The sequence below is a fragment of the Canis lupus genome, chromosome 10 (assembly GCF_003254725.2).
Source record: "Canis lupus dingo isolate Sandy chromosome 10, ASM325472v2, whole genome shotgun sequence".
NCBI lineage: Eukaryota > Metazoa > Chordata > Mammalia > Carnivora > Canidae > Canis > Canis lupus.
Genome location: NC_064252.1, coordinates 25,846,869 through 25,867,492, shown reverse-complemented (window position 1 = coordinate 25,867,492; position 20,624 = coordinate 25,846,869). Strand labels below are relative to the sequence as shown.

General features: G+C 51.3%; 1 protein-coding gene and 1 long non-coding RNA gene across 3 annotated transcripts in view; one reads left to right on the top strand and one right to left on the bottom strand.

Moving 5' to 3' along the window:
• The first annotated feature begins 1,136 nt into the window (after positions 1 to 1,136).
• FAM83F (family with sequence similarity 83 member F) overlaps positions 1,137 to 20,624 on the top strand; it is a 34,423-nt gene continuing 14,935 nt past the window's right edge. The window contains exon 1 of the mRNA XM_025459214.3: positions 1,137 to 1,722. Coding sequence (XP_025314999.1) covers positions 1,228 to 1,722 — 495 coding nt within the window. The 5' untranslated portion in view covers positions 1,137 to 1,227. The remainder of the gene's footprint in view (positions 1,723 to 20,624) is intronic.
• LOC112667496 (uncharacterized) lies at positions 9,513 to 19,324 on the bottom strand. Of its 2 annotated transcripts, XR_007413433.1 has the most exons (4): positions 17,110 to 19,324; positions 14,983 to 15,090; positions 11,358 to 11,521; positions 9,513 to 9,721 (listed from the first exon to the last, which is right to left on the bottom strand). It is a non-coding gene; the product is annotated as an uncharacterized LOC112667496 (long non-coding RNA). The 2 variants fall into 2 exon arrangements; XR_003141150.3 differs by lacking the exon at positions 11,358 to 11,521.

Here is a 20,624-nt window from a genome sequence, read left to right as displayed (position 1 = left end):
CCCACACTGTCAAAGGAAGGCCCAGAAACAGGCAACTTCTTCAAATTCCCTGCAGTTTAGAATCAGGTCCCCAGTAACCTTCTGCCATTTCACAAGGAAAAAGGGCAAAGGTGACTGAGATGTACAGCAAAGATCATGGAGACAACAGAGAAGCTAATAGAGCCCATGCCCTGCCTCTCCTTTTGCGGGAGGCCTGGTTAGACCACGTGTTTCAAGGCCTCAATTTCCTCAGCTGTAAAATGAGGGGGTTGGACTAGTTTCTAATGCTCCTTCCAGCTCTGAGATGCTGTGCTATAAAATGGGAGAAATGTGAACCTTTGGTTGCTATGATCTGAAAATATTTTGAATGTGGAGAATCAAATTGTACAGCGGTGCATGAACAAAATAATATGTTAATGACTAAGAAGATTGTATTTAATCCAATGGGAAACAGCAGAGCAGCCGCTGCTGGTGAGATGTGTGTGTGTGTGGCTTCTTTCCTTGAGCTCAAACATGTACTTTGAATCACTAATATAGTAATCAGGCCTCTGGCAGCCTGTCTTGCCCAAACACACACACACACACACACACACACACACACACACACACACTTGTCACTTCAAATTAAAATGGGGCAGGGGTGGGGGCGGCGCGGAAACCCACCACCGCAGCTGACATCTTTGCTGTATTTGGATTTGTTCTATTTTTTTAGGAAATTTTTATCGTGGTGAAGGTCCTGTATTAGCTTCTGGAGCCCTCTGATCTCCAAACTGGGACACGTGGGCCTGGAGCTGGGGGTGGTGCAGGCCAACCGCCCCCCACCCTGGGCCGTCACAATCCTGTCGGGCAGCGGGGCCCGCAGATCCCCACGGCGGGGAGCGGTCAGATCCACCGCCCCGAGGCACCGCGGCCAAGCACGTGCTCGCGGCCGTAGCTGCGGAGAAGATGAGCGCGCACCTGCTGCGGGTCGCGCCCGGCCAGGCGGCGGCGGCGGCGGGGGTTAGGTGGCCTCTGGTGCCTCCCCCGCGAGTTCCTGCCCGCCCGAGGGCGCCCGCCCCCCGCCCGCCCCGCAGGCCCGAGCCCCCGCCCCCCGCCCGACGGCCGCGCCCGCGCCCCGGCCCGCGCGGATTGGCCGGCCTCGCGGCCAGGTGAGGCGCCCCGCCCCTCGGCTCCAGGTGCGGCGGGGCGACCGGGGCCGCGGCCGGGGCCGGGGCCGGGGCCGGGGCCGGGACGGGCGGCCGCAGCGCCATGGCCGAGTCCCAGCTGAGCTGCCTGGACGAGGCGCACGTGAACGAGAGGGTGACCGAGGCGCAGGCCGCCTTCTACTACTGCGAGCGGCGGCGGGCCGCGCTGGAGGCGCTGCTGGGCGGCGGCGAGCAGGCCTACCGCGAGCTGGTCCAGAAGGAGCAGCTGCGGGGCTTCCTCTCCAGCCAGGAGCAGCAGGCCCTCCGCGCCGCCTGGAGCCCCTACGAGGCCGCCGCCGCCGCCGCCGCCGCCGCCGCCCGCGGCAAGAGCAAGGCCAAGGCCAAAGCGTCGGCGCAGGCCGAGCCCGAGCCCTGCGAGTCCCTGGCCTACTGGCCCGACCGCTCCGACACCGAGGTGCCCCCGCTGGACCTGGGCTGGACCGACACCGGCGTCTACCGCGGCGTGAGCCGCATCACCGTCTTCACCCACCCCCCCAAGGAGGAGAAGGCGCCCCACCTCAAGCAGGTGGTCAGGCAGATGATCCAAGAGGCCCAGAAGGTAGGCCCCCACCCCAGACCTGTGCGACCCCCACCGGCAGCGCCTGGGACCCGGCCCCACCTCCGAGGCAGGGCCTGGGGCAGGACTACCCCGGGCCGCTCTGGAAAATGGGCCCAGAACCCTCCCTCGGGTCGAGGGGCTGGTGAGGCCTCTACAGAGGATGGATGGGAATGTGTTTGGCGAATTACAAGGTGGTGGACAGTTTGTCATTATTACAGTGTCCGGAGGGCTGGCTTTCCTCCGCTCTGGGCTTCTATTTCCTTGACAAGTTAGTCTCTTGTAGGGAGAAGGGGGCTGTGGGGCCTTGTGGCAAAATGGGCCACTCAGAGGTCTTGATGACAACCCATGGGCGGCCCAGGGATTTACACAACAGATCCCAAGCGATATTCTCATTTGGTTCTCAATCAGCCCCAAGAACTGGGTGCTGGGACTTCCCTACCCCAGCCGAGCTGTTCGTTAGGAGGCCCCCAGAGTCAAGACTGGGCTGGCATGCACACCCCCTTGGGGGCCAGTACTAGAAGTCAAGCAGCCTAGAGTGAATGAAGAACTATTTTGAGCACCCGCTATGGGCTTGGCTCTGTGCTGGCCACTTTGACAAGGCACATAACTGGAATCAACAGCCGGGGCAGGGAACCCTGGGTGACGGGGTGGTTGAGCACCTGCCTTTGGCCCAGGGCAGGATCCTGGAGACCAGGGATCGAGTCCTACGTTGGACTCCCTGCATGGAGCCTGCTTCTCCCTCTGCCTGTGTCTCTGCCCCCCACCCCTCTGTCTATCATGAATAAATAAATAAAACTTTAAAAAAAAAAAAAACAGCTGGGGCAGGGTGCAGGTGCAGTGTGAGAAAGCTCACACTGTGTCTACTCTGCTTGGGGGCTGACCTCAAGAGGGGATGTTTCCACAGTAGCTGGTTGGAATACTGATGGGCCAGTAGGTTGTGGGGCAGGGAGAAGAGTTTAATCTTTACTCTCTGCCCTTGGGTAGGGGCACCTGGGTAGAGTTGTCAGATAAAAAATGGGACATTCCATTAAATTTGAATTTCAGACAACAAATAATTTTTAGTATCTGTATGCCTCAAATATTGCATGGGGCATACTGATACTAAGATGTGTGTTGTTCATCTGAAATTCAAATTTAATGGAGCATTCTCTAGTTCTGTTAGTTAAATCTGGCTTCCGTGCACAGATATTTGAGGAACACCAGCAATCTTTTGTGCCCAGTTCAGAGTATACAACAGGAGTGGCTTGGACCCACCCTTCTAATTTAACTGGATGGATGTGGTTGAGTCCTGTTACCCCTTGAGGCTGAAGTGGCCTGGGAGGAAAGACTAATCTAGAAAGACCAGTGGTGACGCTCCTTTTCCTGGAAGGGATGATGCAGGTTGTTGGCTAGATCGGCTGCCAGAAGGAAGAATGAACTTTTCACTGTCCAAATGCCCTCCTCCCCCGGTAAGAAGTTCCTCCTAATTTGCCTGAGCTTTCTTTGTATATTGCATCCTGCAAAAGAGAAAGGCAAGTGTGAGAAGAGGAGGAGAAAGGACAAAGGATAATAGTACTGTAAATGCTGTTCAGCTGGAGCAAGAGGTCAGGTCTCACGATGCAATCCTCAAAGCCTTGGTTCGTTAGTGCTTCCTGGGTGCCAGGCCCAATGCTAGTAATTTGCTTTCATTTTCTCTCTTGCTTTTCACAACAACTAGGTGAGATGGGGATTTGCCTTATTTTTTATTCTGAACAGTTACTTGCCAAAGGTCACACAACTAGTAAGTGGCTGTGCCAAGATTCGAAAGCCAAAGTCCTTGCCCTTAACCACTGTGCTGTCCTGCCCTGCTCTCTGATGGTAGTGCCCCAGGACTAAACCGAGGGGGGTGAATGGAGCTAGCTTGGTCACAACCTGGGGTACAGATTTTGTGTCCCTGTTAAAAGAAAAGAAGAGACAGGACCCCTGCCCACAGAGGCTGCCAGTCCCATGTGGGATGTCAGGAGTCTCCTGTGGAATGTAAAGTTCTTCACTCTTTAAATGTTTAACAATAGAAACTTTAACAATTGTGAACAAATCCAATGTGTACATATTGAGCTAGTAGTTATTTCCTAAGTGCCCACTATGTGCCAGGCGCCGGCCATAGAAGCACATAAGTTGTGGGTTTTGCCCTCCAAGAGTTAATTAACTCAGATACTGGGGGAGACACTGGAAGGAAAAGTAAGGAAAAGCGTTGTTGTTGTTGTTGTTTTTTTTTTTAACCTAATCTGGGAGGGCTTCCTGGGGGAGGTGAATTGCAGAGTTGAAAGGGGAAAGAGAAGGAAACTGGAATGGGCGGTTTTTCCATTAAGAGACTTGGGAGCAGGAGCAAGAGATTTTTTTTCCTTCAGAATAGCAAGTGCTATGGGGGTGTCTGGGTGCGCCTGGGTGGCTCAGTCAGTTAAGTAGGCAGGCTGCCTTTGGCCCAGGTCATGATCTCAGGTCCTGGGATCAAGCCCCTCAGCAGGGAGTCTGCTTCTCCCTCTCCCTCTGTCTCCCCACCCCCACTTCTGCTCTCTCAAAATAAATAAATAAATAAAATATTTAAAAAAACAAAACAGCAAGCAGCTTTGGCAGGAGGAAAGAGCTATGGTGGTGGAAGCTAAGTACTAGGTGGGGCCTGGTGCGAGCATCCTAACACTGAGTCTAGAGCAGGTGAGCACACCCTATCAGAGGCAGCTTCTGAACCTATCTATGACCCCTCAACTCCCAGGCCTCTGGGGGCCCCACTGTCACTCAAGTCTCTACAGCACCTTCTTCTCAGAGACCCCATGAAGTAGGCAGGACAGAGAGGTTGACCTGTTTCACAGGTCACAACTGAGGGACAGAGGAGGAAGGGAGTTTGCCTGAAGATCACATGGTTGGTGATGGAAAGACCCAGACCCCTCGCTTCTGCTCTAGAGGCTACACCCTTTTACCTCCATCTGCTCCTGACTCCCCCAGCTTGTTCGGCTGGTAAGCAACCTTCCACAGCTGTTCCTCTACACTTTCCCCCTTCCTTTTCACCCTGATGCCTTGAGGGAGTTTCCTTTGTCTGCAGGGGAAGTAGTCGGCCTGCTGCGGCCTGGCTGCCAGGCCAGGTAAGGCAGGCTGAGATGGTTTCTGTGCTGAGATGAGGGGCTGTGGTAGGAGGCAAAAGGACATGCACCCATCCAGCTGCATCCCGGAGAGTTCGTAGTTTATCTCATTTCATCTTCAGAAGACCTTCATGAGGCTCTATTGTCTTTATTCCTGAATGACAAACAGAAAACTGAGGCACAGGGGAGTAGGCAGGACTTTACCCACTGCCACAGACCTGTGAGGGCTTCCCACCTGGCCTTGGATCGAGAGAAGGGAGCCTAACTAGGAGACAGTTTGAAAATCTAGGGGCACCTGGGTGGCTCAGTGGCTGAGCATCTGCGTTTGGCTCAGGATGTGATCCCGGGGGTCCTAGGATCGAGTTCTGCATCAGGCTCCCTGCAGGGAGCCTGCTTCTCCCTCTGCCTGTGTCTCTGCCTCTCTTTCTGTCTCTCATGAATAAATAAATAAAATCTAAAAGAAAATCTGATTGAGGGTGAGGGGAGGCAGGGGGCACTGAAGAGACAGGCCAGCAGGTGTATAGGTGGGACCTGGTGGACTGGGAGGAAGGCCTCCAAAGCGGCCAGTTGTGTGTGTTTCTAGGCCTCTGTGGATGGCGGAAGGCCCTTGTGGCTGCACTGGCTCTGCTGGCTGTGCTGGCTAGCTGGCATTTAGACACTTGGCCATGTTTACTTGTGGGGTGCAGTTTTTTCCTGCTGCCTTTTCCCCCTTGAATGATCTGCTTATTTTAGTGTCACTGAATGATGGACTTTGTGTAAGCTAGCTGCAGGCAGAAAAGGTGTCTTCAGGGACCAAGAAATGAGTTCCTGGCCTGTCTCATGCTGACAGAGATGACCAGGGGAGGTGGCTACTGCGGCTGCTCAGGTCACTGACTGCAGAGGGCCAGGAGAGACCTCAAGCCAGACCATGTGTAGACTGGGAAATTTTGGGTTCTTATGTACAGGAGCAGAGGGAGAGGACCAAACGGCTGCAGTTTGGGTGGGCTCGTGATTTGGAAGGAGCATGTTCATCTGGTCACTGGACAGATATTTCAGCGTTACTGTGTGCTAAGCACATTAGCAGAAAACAGGCATATAAAACACACCCCTGCTCTTGAGTAGCCAGCTAATCTACTAAAGCATCATTAGAATATGCTAAGTGCCTGACAGAGGGCATGGCAGCAGGGGCATTAACCCAGACCCAGGTTAGGGAAGGCCCTTTGACGCTGAGGATCTGGCCACAAGCATGTCCAAACGCAACAGGAAGGCTGAGATTGCACCAAGCCTCCACCCATCTTTGCATCTCCACCCTGTGCCTGGTGGCATCTGTTTTTGAGGCTCCTCCATGGGTTTAGAGAGGTTGCCTACAGAATAGAAAATTTACTGGCCCCCTACCTCATTGACTGACCCTTGACCTCGCACTCCTGGGCCTCACACCCAAATGCACTTCACTGCCAACCACACAGTGAGTGCCTTGTGTCCTTTGAGACTCAATCATCACATGAGGCAGAGTATTATCTTCATTTCTGCAGGGAGTCATCTGAGGTCCTAAAGGGTGAAATGGCTTGTCTTTAGACCAAAGACAAAGAGATTTTATAGCCTCTCCAGGTCTGTGGTCAGAATTACCAATGACTATAGACAGACAGAAGATTACAGACAGAACCCAAGAGAGGGAGGCTGGTAGACCAGGCAGTTTTGATGAGCCAGGAGCTCTTCACTCCTGTTGCAGCCAGACCTGCCTGGCTAATGGGAGACAGACGAGCATGTAACAGGCCTGGCCCTACCCCTGCCTGCCTGCTGATGGCTTTGTCTCCTTTCTTTCAGGACCCAGCTCAGGTGCTGTCTCTTCCTTGGCACTTTATCACATTTTCAATTCAAAAGTGACCATTTTGGGAGGCACCTGGGAGCCAGTTAAGCATCTGACTCTTAAAAAAAAAAGCATCTGACTCTTGATTTCAGCTTGGATCATCATCTCAGGCTCGTGAGATCAAGCCCCATGTGAGACTCTGCACTGGGCATGGAACCTGCTTAAGATTCTCTCCCTTCCTCTGCCCTCTCCCCGAAACTCCACACCTCCCCCATCCCTGAGCTTATTCTAAAAAAATAAAAATTAAAAAAAGCCACCTTTTTGTTGTCAGACATGGCCCCTTGTTTGTTCCAGGTTTGTGCCTGACACACAGCTCACTTTGGGAGAGCTCGTTTTATCCTCAGGGACTAGCAGCTTTGGAGGAATGAGACCCCACCATATCCTCTGAGTCTCCTTTACAGGGCCCCAGTGGTCACAGGCAGTCAGTATTTGTATAAAGGGTTGGAAACTGTCTCCGATTGGCCATCCATCTCTTTCCATCCCTGTAGAGAAGCAAGTGTCTGGAGAAGTCCCCTGTTGAACTGCGTGTTACCCAGGAGATTCCTTTCATCCCCATTGTAACAAACTGCAAAAGGGTTTGGGGAAAAGCAGCAGAGCAGGAGGCATGGTTAGAGGTCTGGAGAGTTGATGGGGGTGAACACCTGGGGAACATGTGCCCAGGGGGTAAGGCAAAGTCTTGGGGTCTCTGGCTCACCATGCCAGGAGACACACCTTGCAGGTGGCTGTTTGCCACTAAGTAAAGCTAGTCTTCCTCTATTAGCCTTGATCAGCGCTTCCCTCGTTCAAGGACATCCAGCAAATAGTGCCAAGCCCTGTCTCTGTACTGGGCCCCATGCTGGGCACTGGGATATTGGCATGAGGTAGATAAAAAAACAAAAAGAAGTCTGATCCACCTAACCCTTCTTCTCTACACGAGTAACCATCCCACACAGACTTTGTTACAGAGGCACAGGGCAGTTCCAGAGTCCTTGTCCCACTGAGGCTGGTGGATTATGGTGCAGCTGCAGCTCCAAGGACTGAGCACAGCCCTTCCGGGATCTTGCCCCAGCCTGTCCCGGCACCCCTGCCAAGCCCCGAGCTCTTTGGCTGTTGGATTCTAAGCGTCTCTCCTTTATGCTCAGTCACTGATCCTAGGAGCCAGAATTTCAGAGCAATGGAGACCCAGCTTCATGTCAAGGTCAAGCACAGGCCTTGAAAGACCTTTAAATCGAAAGATCTTGGTTTCTGTCTAGATCTGGCCACTCAATAGCTGTGTTCCTTTGGGTAAAGCACTTCCTTCTCTGAGGCTCCTGATCTGCAAAATGGGAGGATGATCCCTAGATTTCTGGATGGTTTTAAAAAACAAGGATGAGGAGGGGCACCTGGGTGGCTTAGTTGGTTAAGTGTCTGCCTTCAGCTGAGGTCATGATCCCAGGATCCTGGGATCGAGCTCTGCATCAGGCTCCCTGCTCAGTGAGGAGCCTTCTTCTCCTTCTCCCTCTGCTTACTGCTCCCCCTGCTTAATTCTCTCTCTCTCTGTCAAATAAATAAATAAAATCTTTAAAAACAAAACAAGGAGGAAACTATGTATGAAAACTAAGGATACCAAGAATGTAGCCCACAAATGTCAATTGTTCTGGAAAGTACCTGCTGCCTTCTCAGCCTTCTTTCAGAGCAGGGGAGGGAATGTGGCCGAATTTCCTCCCAGGAAGTAGGGATGCCACGTCCAGGAAATGAATTAGGAGAGTTAGGAGTCACTTCCCATTGTTGGGGCTGGGGACCCTATGCAGGTGTATTTCCTTTTTCTTCCTTGTGAGAGAAGACCAGCTGCCCACTACCCTCCACCCCTCCCACCAATCCCACTGCATTTACCTGTTGGCCTTGCTTTGGTGGTAGCTGTTTGTCAGAGCAGCTGTCTGCCTGTCTCCACTGTCTGCAGGGCTATGGGATCTGAATAGGCAGCCACAGATCTTCTCTAAGATCTGCCATGGGCAGAGACAAGACAGGAAGGCATAGAGGTGTCCCAGTTCCTAAACTGGGCATCCCCAAGGGTGTTCCCCTCACACTGTCATTCAGAAGGGCCTGACTGGCTGCAAAGCCCAGCCCAAAGAGCCTGAGGGCAGTCTGGAAATATCCTCAGGAACTAGAGCTTTCAGAGTTGGGCAGTGGGGCGTAGGAAGACCAACCGTGCTTCTCTCTGGAGGAGAAAGAGGCCTGGCTTAGTTCCTCTAAAATCTGACACTGAGTCCCTGAAACTCTGAGGATGGGTGTTTCCCAGGGAGCTCAAACATCAACGATGGGGCCTCAATAAAGGGGTACCTTCTTCATGACCTTCTCTTGGTTTCATGGGGAGCAGATCCAGGTTTGTTGGGTTGTGGTCTCCCGACCAGGCTACTGCCAAAGGAAGGAAGAGTACACAGTTGGGAGCTGGGAGCCTAGGTGTCCTCATTCTTGCTCAGATTGTCTCTTTCCTCACCCACTTGGTGACCCTGCCTCAGGCGTCATCTCTGCATCAGTAAATGGGGATAATTCTTGCTTTCTTGCTTTCTTTCACGAGTCTGCTGAGGCTCTAAAGCAAGACTGGGAGACAGCTCTTTGAAAAAGATGAGTAATGTATGCAGATAAAACGGATTTCTATGAAGAGGGGCTAACGTGGTTGAAAGATGGGCGCTGGGATCCCTGGGTGGCGCAGCGGTTTAGCGCCTGCCTTTGGCCCAAGGCGCGATCCTCGACACCGGGGATCGAATCCCACGTCGGGCTCCTGGTGCATGGAGCCTGCTTCTCCCTCTGCCTGTGCCTCTGCCTCTCTCTCTGTGTGTGACTATCATAAATAAATACAAAAAAAATTAAAAAAAAAAAAAGAAAGATGGGCGCTATGCTGTTTCCTTTAATTAATCCAATCCTCAGCCCCTCACAAGGGATGCACTGTTTTCCCAGAGGCTCAGAGAAAGCACAAGGTCATAGAATTCATAAGAAGTTAGCTGGGATTCCACCCGGGTCGGAGTTCAAGGCTTCTGTGCTTCTGCTACAAATGCCATTACCCTTGGGGATTGTCCTCTGGGGCCACCTCTTCCTTCTGAAACTTAGAGAAAAAAGGTGTATTTGTTGCCAGCCAGGCTCTGGGAAGGTCACAGACTAGTTTGGAGACAGACAAGTACAGGGCTGCTAGCTGCTCTGATCTGTGCCGACTAGGTGAGAAGATTCTACTTGGAGACATTGGGGCAGGTGTCACCTGGAAACTGAGTGCAGGTAGCTTCCAGGGACCTACGCTGTCCTCTTAATGGCCACGCTCTGGCCCCCCTGGGGCTTGTGACCTCACTGAGCAGCTGAGGCCTTGCTGGGATTCCCAGCCACCCCCCTAGTCCTTCCATACTCTCAGCCCCTAGGATGCTGCCTCACCTTGGCTGGTGGCCAGATCCACCTCCCTTTTCTCAGAGTGTATAAGGCAGAGCCTGTTCTTGGGCAGGATTCCAGTCTGGGGGATGGGGGGAGGTGGGGAGCAGGGCAGAGTCCTGGCTGCCTGCCTGCCTGCCTGCCTGCGCTCCTGGCACCGGCCTGAGCAGCCCCCACCGGCCTGACTCACTCCAGTGACCCCTGCTAGATCCTTCCCCCACCGCACCTCACCACCCCGGGTGCTATGACCAGTCAGCTTCACCTGGAGCTGCTGCTGCCTTGTCTGGTTTTGTTTTTCCTTCTCTGAAATCTGTGGAGTCTGTGGACTTGCTAGTGATCGCATAATCTTAGCCCTGGGTTAGAGCCTATGCTTTACTAATTATTAGTCTCCCTGGACCAAGTTTCCAATAATCTGTAAGCTCCGCCCTGCACAGCTTGTGTGGTGGTCATCTTTCTGTTGGGCCCCTCGAAGTACTGCCTGGGCATGTGGCAGGCTCTGGATAAGTATTCTTTTTGTTCTCTCTTCTAGCAGTGAGTCAGCAAATGCTTGGGGCAGTGGCAGGGCTCAGGGTTCTTTAACCTTTTGCTGGGTCCCGGAGGACAGACTCTGAGTGTTCTTTATTCCCCCTTCTCTTCCCTGGAGATGCCACATATGTGTTCATTCATTTAACATGGTGTTGGGGACCTACTATGTGCCCAGTTCGAGAAATATACAGCGGAATGAAATATGGAGCCTGACCTTGAGTCTAATAGAGGTAAAAAGAAGGCCTAAGTCTGAAGGAGGCAGGGCATTTGGGGGAGGGGGTCAATGGCTGTTCTTAGCACTTCAGTGCCAGACATACACAGGTGCCAGCCCTTTTAGAATATATTATTTCATTTCATTTCCACAACAAATCAGCAACCTTCCGTTTTACAGACAAGGAAACAAGTTCAGAGGGGACAGGGTCACACCTCTGGTTACTAGTGGAGCTGCATGGAACTGAGTCTGATTCCCACGGAGTTCCAGGAGAGCAGAGGCCTCCCAGGAATTGACAGCTGAAGCAGCCAGTGTGGGAAGGAGGGCGAGGGGGCCATGTAAGGCCAGAGGCCACAGAGGATGAGAATTTACTTTATTCACTTTATTTGCTGCACCCCAGTGCTCTCCAGACCACCTTCCCCAACCACACTCCTCCCTGCACTCTCCTCTCTGGGGAAACCCTCCCAGGTAGCATCACTTGGCAGTTATCCTTTCTGAGGATCTAAGAGTTATCCTTTCTGCTTCTTAGAACCTCCCGGGTCACTGCCAACCCCAGTTGTCTTGCCCTGGTGAATCAATCAAGAAATACCTCAGTAGGGATCCCTGGGTGGCACAGTGGTTTAGCGCCTGCCTTTGGCCCAGGGCGCGATCCTGGAGACCTGGGATCGAATCCCACGTCGGGCTCCTGGTGCATGGAGCCTGCTTCTCCCTCTGCCTATGTCTCTGCTTCTCTCTCTCTCTCTCTCTCTGTGACTATCATAAATAAATAAAAATTAAAAAAAAAAAAAAAAGAAATACCTCAGTAGGTACTTTCCGAGTCTTGCCTTGCTCTGCCTGTGTATTGTATAGTGTTCCCAACACCAGGCCAGTAACCCAGACCAGCAGCTGATCCTAAAAATCATCTGTGTATCATTTAATTTTTTTTTAGCAGCTGATTTATCTTCCTAATTATGTTTAGCTTTAAGCTAATGTTAAAATGAGCTTGCATTAGATAATTTTCACTAATTAACACCAACTTAGTGCAGGGAAATCATCCCAGAAGCCCTCCGTGGGGCAAGGAAAAGCTGGCCTAGGATCTTAAAAAGAATTGCTATGCTTACTCCCTAGCGGGTCACATATGGTTCTTCGCGGCTAAATTAGTTGACCTTGCTCACGTGGGTACGATCTGCTTTCCTTCTCTGGAGAGCTAGCCTGGGTTTCTTACATATTGTCCCCTTCATCAGCCTATTTTGGGGTATGAGTGTCAAGAGGGTGACAGCCTCACAGGGTCAGATCAACAGAGAGTGAGTCCCAGTGGCACACGGGAGGGAAACATGACCTTGCAGGGTCAGGAACAGAGACCAAGTGGTCTGGGAGAGGAAGCAGCCTGGCTGGGGTGGGATTAGGCTCCTGTGGCTACCCCTGCATCATGGGCATCCCAGGATCCTAGTGTTTAATGATGTCTAATTAGCTTGAAACAATGTAACATGGCCATAGACAGCTGGGGAGCCTCAGCTGACAAAGCACAGATGCCCTGCTGGTGGAATGGGGGCAACCTGGCCTCTGAGCAGAGCAGGACTCCACTGGTCTTGGCTCTGCCTTCTTGGTGGGCCAGGGCTCTGGACCAAACTGTGTCCTTAGCATCCCGAGGGAAGCCCCCTACTGCAGAGGTGTTTTTAGAACATTTATAGCAGGTCAGGCTCTGGATAGGAGGGAATGACAGGTCCCTGCTCTCCCCCTGCCCCACTCCAGTGCTCAGGACTGACACAGGCCTGAGCAGTTGAGCATCCTGGGAAGGGCACAGACTGCCCTAAGGGCAGGGGACAGAGAAGGATCCTGGGACACCCTCTGGGAAGAGTGAAATAAGGCCCTCTACAGAGAAAGGGCACCCATCACCCCAAGGATAGGGTGGTCGCAGCATGATTTAGGGCATGAGGTCAAGGCTGGGGGCCTGCTGGTGTGTTTGGAGAACACAGAGTGATTCCTGTGGTACGAGTTTATTGGAAGCACAGGGAGGGTCTTCAGCTGGGCTAAAGGCTGGATTCTGTAGGCAGCCTGGGGTCAGTGTGTTTGAGCAGGGGAATGACATGTTTGGGATTGTGTTGCTGGGTCTGCCTGCCAAGAGGGAGAGGGATTGTGTTGCAGGATTTCTCTGCCTTTAGTGCCCGCAGCTCTTGGTCATGCCACTTTGAAAAATGAAGAGCTAGAGCAGATGAAGAGTGGTGGGTAGCAGGGCCAAGTTTACTGAGCAAAAGTACAAAGCTTCCAGACAGGGGACCCCTGGGTGGCTCAGTCAGTTGAGCGTCTGCCTTCAGATGCTAAACTATATTGGGCTTCCTGCTTAGCAGAGAGTCTGCTTCTCCTTTTCCCTCTCCCTCTTGTGCTGTTCCCCCTACTTGTGCTCTCTCGCTCTCGCTCTCTCTCAAATAAATAAAATCTAAAAAATAAAAAAAACAAAAAGCAAAAACAAAGCTCTCAGAGAGGGAGGGGGGCCCGAGAGGGTTGCCCTCAGAGTTCCTATGTTTAGGGGGTTTTATGAACTCTTTTGTGGAACTTTCTTAAGCAACCAGAGTGTGCTGAGTCGTGCCCAACAGGGTCACATATCTGTCTACCTTTTAGGTTAATGTCTGTGCACTGAAAGGTCTGTTTTTGCTGACATCTGGGGGCTTATGTCCTAACTGCCCCTTGCCCATGATGGTGACAAATGCTATGTAGTTGTCTTATCTTAGGACGTTTTGCAGAAGTCACTTCTGCAAGGGCTGCAAAGCAGTGCAGTCGTGTCTAAGCTGCAGCGCAGGATGTTAGTGCTGTTTTATCTTAGCTGACCTGACTCTGTATTTTCTTGTCGGGGACCCTGGCCCTGACCACCTAACTGTCCAACTTGCTCCTAACAATTGGGACTGCGTGAGCTGGTATCCCATCAAGCTAATGCTGAGCATCAGAGGGCAGCCACCGTACCAGGTTCCTAGCAGACTCTACTGCATTTCTGTGCTTCCTCATGGGACCGTGAGGCAGCTTCAGTTTACAGGTAGAATCCAGAGGTCTTCCCGCCAGCGTGGGATCCCTGACTCCAAAGTCAGCTTTCCTCACTGCAATACACTCTTGGACAAGGGGTCTAGCAGAATGAATCTGGAGCCCAGGGTGGGACGTCTCAAAGGGGATGGGGGCAGGGCCAGGCAGTGTTCCGTGGGTGTCCTCTCCAGGGGGGCTGTGCCGACCTCCCCTGTTGGCTCTCCTCTCCCTTTTACCCCAGGGAGCGGAATCAGAAAGCATAGCATAAAGGTTTCTCATCCAGTTGTTCCCACCCTACCTGTGCAGAATTGGTGATAATTCAGATGGAGCCCGCTGCAGTCTTGATGACGAAAGTGAGTCTGGTGTGCCCAGGGCGGTGAGAGTCCCCCCCCTCCCCCCAGATGAGTTGTTTCCATCCTCTGGCAGCACCTTGCTGGGCTCCACTAACAGCTGTGCCGGTGAGGTTCCCAGGGCCACCTCGGGGTCCTCTCTACTCAGGCAGCTGTTTGCTCACCGCCATCCAGCTGCCCATGTGCAGCTACAGACACCCAGCATCGCTCGAGGAACAGTGCATCCTACAGACTCTCCACTTAATTGAGCTGCCCTTCCCTTTAATTAGTTCAAGTTCTGACCTTTCTGTAAGTGTAGTGTTGTCTAGGCTTTAATCACCACCCCAGGCTGGGCCTGCCGGGCATGGTACTGAACAAAGGAGAAACATCTCCACCTTGATGTCTGAGCCTGCGGGCGGTCCCAGCAGCTGGCTCCCTGGGAGCATGGCGCCCCCTCACTGGCTCTCTCCGACTCCCTCTCTTGTCGCCCCTCCCCTGAAGTGCTGGCCCTTTCGTCCTGCGTTCAGTCTCTAGGAGAGAAGATGGGCACTGCTCACACCAGGCCAAGCCCCGTGCTCCTGCGCCGCCTGCATCGTCTCACTTCAAACCCGGAACTTCTCTGTGAAGGCATCACCTCCCCATTTGAGGAAACTGGGCCTTAGATTAAGTGACTCACTCTAGAGGTGCCTGGGGGGCTCAGTCAGTTGAGTGTCTACCTTTAGCTCAGGTCATGATCTTGGGGCCCTGGGTATCAGCCCCACATTGGGGTCCCTGCTCATCAGGAAGCCTGCTTCTCCCTCTCCCTCTCCCTCTGCCCCTCCCCCTGCTTGTACTCTCTTACTCTCTCAAATAAATAAATAAAATATTTAATAAAAAAGTAATTAAATGACTCACTCAAGGCCATACAGCCAGTAAGACTGTCTGGTTCCAGAGAGTGTATTCTCTTGCAACTACCAGTCAGAACTCGAAGCATGACCCATCCACCACCTGCATTCAGATCACCTGGGGGAAAAGGTATTGCTGAAATGCATTATTTAAGGACTTGCTAGATCAGAATCTCTGCAGATGGGGCTCTTGAATCTGCACGTTCAATAAGCACACACCCCCATCCCCAGCCCACCCTGAATGATTCTTTATACGCTGGAGTTTGACAGCCACTGCCCTATAGACCTTGATCTCTCTCTGGGTAGATAAGAGGAGACTCCTGACTGGCTGACCCAGCACTACCGTCCAAGGGAAAGGTAAGGGCTGCTCTCTGGTCCCAGGCACACTGACTGTCCTGGGCTGCCAGATAGGTGGCCAGCTGCTGCCCTCCCTACCCTGAGGAACTTTAGGGCTCACAGTGTGGGTTGTTAGCCCCATTTACCTATGAAGGGGCCCTGTTAATGGCCCCTTATAACCGTACAGCTTTTTCGTGGGATTCCATGAGCATGACCTCATCTGAACCTCCCAACAGCCCTGGGAAGTAAATGTCAGGGCTCCAAGCTCACATATGTCATTACCAGGAAGCAGGGACTGGAACCACTGCTGTACCTTGGTGGGCTTTCTTCCCTTCCTCCCCAGAAAGATGTGACTATCAGCCAGCACCCTTGCAGTGAACAGGCTTGGCCTGTGGCCCCTTCCTGCTCCCACAGAGCAGAGGGAGGAAGGGGTGGATCTTTGCCAGCAAGGACAGCCACACCTGCCCCAGTGCACACAGCTCCACGTCAGCAGAGCCAGGGAAACTGTGAAGGAGAAAGTGGTATTGTCCTGCTCTACTGAAGCATCCTGGTTTTGTGTGACCAGAAGTGGGCTGGGGTCCTCGCCAGAGAAGATCCCTGCCCAGAGCTGCCCTGTCCCCATCACTAGGGGGTAGGGGTGTGACGGGGGTTGGTGGGTGATGATGGGTTGGTGATGCTATAGGGAAGCTCAGGACTGGGGTCAGAAGGCCAAGCTTTAGTCTCACCTGTGCCCAACAGAGTAAATTAACCTTGGGGCTGGGTTCCAGCTGTGAAGTTGCCTTTTACTTCTGAGATTTCGGGAGTCTGGAATGTCCTTCAGTGCAGAGGCTAAGTGCTCAGGTGCAGCCTATGCCCTGCACGCAGGCACAGCCGGGAGGCTTTGTGGGGCTGACATGCAGCCCGTCACAGGGAGGACGACCTCCCTTTTGCAATTTGCACAAAGGTGCTTGCCCTATGTGCTGCTAGCAGCCCTGCCTCCTGGCCTGATGTACTTTGGTTAAGTACTGTCCTCATGTACGAGCTGGCTGCTCCTTTAAGATATTAGGTGGGTAGAACAGAGACAGACCAGACCTTTGAGCTGTCGCTCAGGTGGCAGTCTTAAAAAGGCACCCACTTCTTTTCCCTTCTGTGCACCCTTGAGGAAGAACATTAACTCTGCCTTCCAGCAAGAGGATCTTACCAGGAATCTTGCTGTATTATTTTTTTTTCCTCCACCCTAGTGCCTTGTCATTAATGAAATAAAAGAGATGACTACAAAAGCTCCATCTGCACCCCACAAATGCAACATGTAGACATTCATTCCGCAAACACAGAGAACTGACTCGGTGTAGAGATGTCCCCTGAGGGTGGAGATGCTGATAGAAATCACGTGGTCCCTGCCATCTAGGAGCCCACAGCCCAGTGAGGGACAGAGCTGTTCAGCAGATGTTACTTGCACTAAGATGTCAAGGACTCTCGCTTGCCTGGAATACAACGTGGGCAGGAAGCAGGGAGTGGCAAGCACTGCTGGGGAGGGAGAAGTTCAGGAAATTCTTGGCTGAGCTTGAAAGCTGCATAGGAGTTTCATAAGGTATAGAAAGAATAGGAACAAAAGGACTCAAAACCACCCAATGTGTGTAAAGGTGCTCAAAAGGGAGTGGCAGGGTGATGCAGTTTTGCCCCAGGAGACATTTACCAGTCATACCTACAGATATGTTTGGTTGTCACCACTTGGAGTGATGCTACTGCCATGCTGCTAAACAGCCTGCAATGCAAAGGACAGCCCTCCCCCCACCCTCCCCTCCAGCAAAGTAGTACTCACCCCAAGAGGTCAATAGTGCCATAGTTGAGAAACCCCTTGTTAGGGAAATGGTAGGTCATTCTGCATAGCTGAATTCAAGGGACGAAGGTGATCTGGCCCAAGATGAAGCTGGAGATGCAGAAAGGGGCCAATCAGAAGGCCCTTCAAATACCAAGCTAAGGAGTTTGGACCTCTCTCAAGGGCCCTGGGGCCCCCCAGTTCATGAGGCTGTTGTCTGGGGGGATCGCTGCTGTGGAGAATGAGAACACAGAGACTAGTAGGAGAGACTAGTTGAGTCTTCTATTCTAGAAGTTCAGTAAGTGATGAGGGGGCCTGAGTGAGAGCAGCAGTGCAGTGGGAACAGAAAGGAGTTGACCCAGAGAAGGTGAATGGAGCACAGAGGACCCGTTGGACTCTGCGACCAATTGGTTGTGGTCAGTGGGGAGGAGGAGGAGACCAGCAGACTCGGGCTTCTGGCCAGGGTGGCCAAGAGGATGTTGATTTTGGAAGTGCCTGTGGGGCACACTAAAATCCTTTAGTCTGGGTCATCCAGACACACCAGGGGTGCTGGTCCCTGGCAGGCAGTCTTGGGCAGAGCTGCCTTGGAGTGCGTGGGGAAGGTGGAGTCCTTTGGTTATTTTACTATCTAATGCTAATTAAGGAATCCAGACAGAGAATCTGAAAAGCTGGCAGTGTAATTAAAGGTAAATGACAGAGGAGAGTTCTGAGGCTTCCTAACCCTCCCCTGCCCCCCTGCCCTTATGCCAAGGGAGGATATCAGAGGAGGAGATGTTAAGCTAACCAAACACCTGATGAGAAGTATTGCAGCATGATGCCTGCGACAGCTTCTAAAAACTCCTGCCACCTCGAATTAACCTCTCCCCACCCGGGGCACTGCACATCAGTGGGTAACCAGGTGAAGGACACTGGGAACCTGCTGGGTGGGCCGGGGGGATTGACTTTTCTCTCCTGACAAAATCTATCTCCCCAGGTTCTAAGCCTGTGACGTCCTTCTTTTCAAACCCCATTTTCCATTTGCACCAGGAATTTCAAAGTTGGGTTTGGGGTGGAGGATTACGTGGCATATTAAACACCATGGCAGAGGGAGCGGGGAGCTGGTTTGCTTGGGCCTGGAGCTGTGGAGCTGAATGTCAAGCAGTGCCCTCCAGAGACCAAAGCGGAGGGTAATTATCACTTCTCCTCCACAATGAGATTGCAGAAGTCAGAGAGCAATTGATTTCTCTTCCTACTACAGATATTTCACTGTTTAATTGGTAGTGACACAGATGGCTGGCTCTCACCAGGGTGCCACAGACCAAACCTCCCGAAAGCGAGGCCCTCGAGACTCATCTCTCCCTCTGGCTCATGATCTGTTCACATCACCATCCTCCGCCAGGTGGGGTTGGGTAGGGGTGAGGGCGGGCCACTGCCTGCTTGCTTTTGCAATTGTGAAAGGAAAGCAAGGGTGTGAATCCAGAAGCGTCTCAAGAGCCAGTCATCTGTGTCATTGAGAGTTGACTCTGAGCTGGACACTGTAGAGAGTTTGGAAATGAGCAATGGCCTGTGGCCTCAGACAGCACTTGGGAGGTAAGATATCAGAAACCCTGCAAGATGGGGGAAGTATGTCCTGATGCAGTGGAGCCCGATGCATCCAGTTAAAACCCTCCACGATCCAGCCCAACCCTGTTGAACTCTCACTACCCTGAACTGCTCTGAGCCGCCCGCTTTGTGTTTGTCTGTTTTAGACCTCAAGTGCAGAGCTGATCGTGACTGTCAGGTCATGGGCGCTGCAATCATCAATCCACAGAAGGCCCAGCCCTCTTATTTTATTTTCTCCTTCCCTTCCTCTCTCCCTCAACAGGCAGCCACCCTAATGTGTTCATGTCCCTGCACGTGTCTGGACCCTTGACATTTTATGTCCTGCATTTTTATTTACATAAATGTTATTAGGCTATATAGATCTCATTCTCTGACACTTTAAATCAAACTATCCGTTTTCAAAAGAACTGTCCCGGTTCTGCACCAGAACTTGTACACTGATTGCTCCTGTCGGCTACCAAGGACTCTGCAATGTGCATTTCTCACATTTTCCTTACCAACATTTTTTTTAGAGATGGGCAACTCCTTGCTATGCCAAAGAAAGCTGCAGTGAATGTCTTTGTTCCTGCCCGCTTACAGACTGTTGCAAAGATCCAAGAGGTTCCCTGGGTGGCATGGCTGGGAATGGCATTGCTGGCTTGAGTTATTCACCATCCTTAAATCCACCAAGCTCTGCCCACTGCTGTAGGGAATAGTTTGTAGCAGTGTTCCCTCCCACCAGCAGTGCATGAGGGTTCCCCTTCCCTCACATTCCAACATTTGGAATTAGCCAGCTTTCTCATTTTTAGTGAATTTTACAGTGTAAAGCAGTATCTCTCTCTCTCATCTCTTTGCTTTAATTTGAATTTTTCTGATTGCTAATGAGGTCTGCGTCTCTTTATATACTTATTAACCATTCAGGTATCTCCTCTAGGAATCGCCTATTCATATCCTTTGCCCATTTTTTAAATTAGTTCCCTGTCTTTTTCTTGCTGATTTGCAGGGAACCCTTGTATAGTATTAATTCTTTTTGGTTGTAGACATTACAGGTATCTTTTCCCTGTCACCAATCAGTTGGCTTCATCTAAGCATCTTCCTTGAAACAGAAAATTCTTAATTTGTCAAATGTATTATATTTTTTAATTTCATTTGTCTTATGATTTATGTTTTTAGACTCTTAAGAAATCCACTTACCTATCTTATCAATTTTTATCTTTCACATTTAGGTTTATCTTCCACATTTAGGTAGTTCGCCTACCTGAAATTCATCTTTATTTTTTTTTTTTAAAGATTTTATTTATTTATTCATGAGAGACACAGAGAGAGAGAGAGGCAGAGACACAGGCAGAGGGAGAAGCAGGCTCCATGCAGGGAGCCTGATGTGACTCAATCCCAGGACTCCAGGATCACACCCTGAGCCGAAGACAGACACTCAAGGCTGAGCCACCCAGGCGTCCCAAAATTCACCTTTATGTATAGCGTAAGGCAGGGATACACTTTTTCTCTTTATAGTAAGCCAATTCCCAATAACATCTGCTAAGCAACATTTTTTCTCCACTGAGTTGTGATTCTACCTCTATTAGACTTAAAGTTCTATGTTTCTGACACACAGTTGTTTCCATTGGTTTTTTAATTCCTTCCTACCTTAGTACCCCAATGCTTATTACTATGTGTTGTCAGTATATCTTACTATCTGGTAGGAAAAGTGTCCCCTTTCAGCTTTTCTTTTTCAAAATGGACTTGTCTTTATTCTTCCTTGCATCTTGGAAGTATTTGAAATCCTCAAAAAAATTTACCGGACTTCCATTGGAATTGCATTGAATTTTATTAATATGAAGAGAATTCGATTTTTCAAATATTGAATCATATTATCCATATTTATCCACAATTTATCTCTTCATTTATTCATGTATTTTATTTTTTATTTTTTTATTCATGTATTTTAAAATATCCTTCAA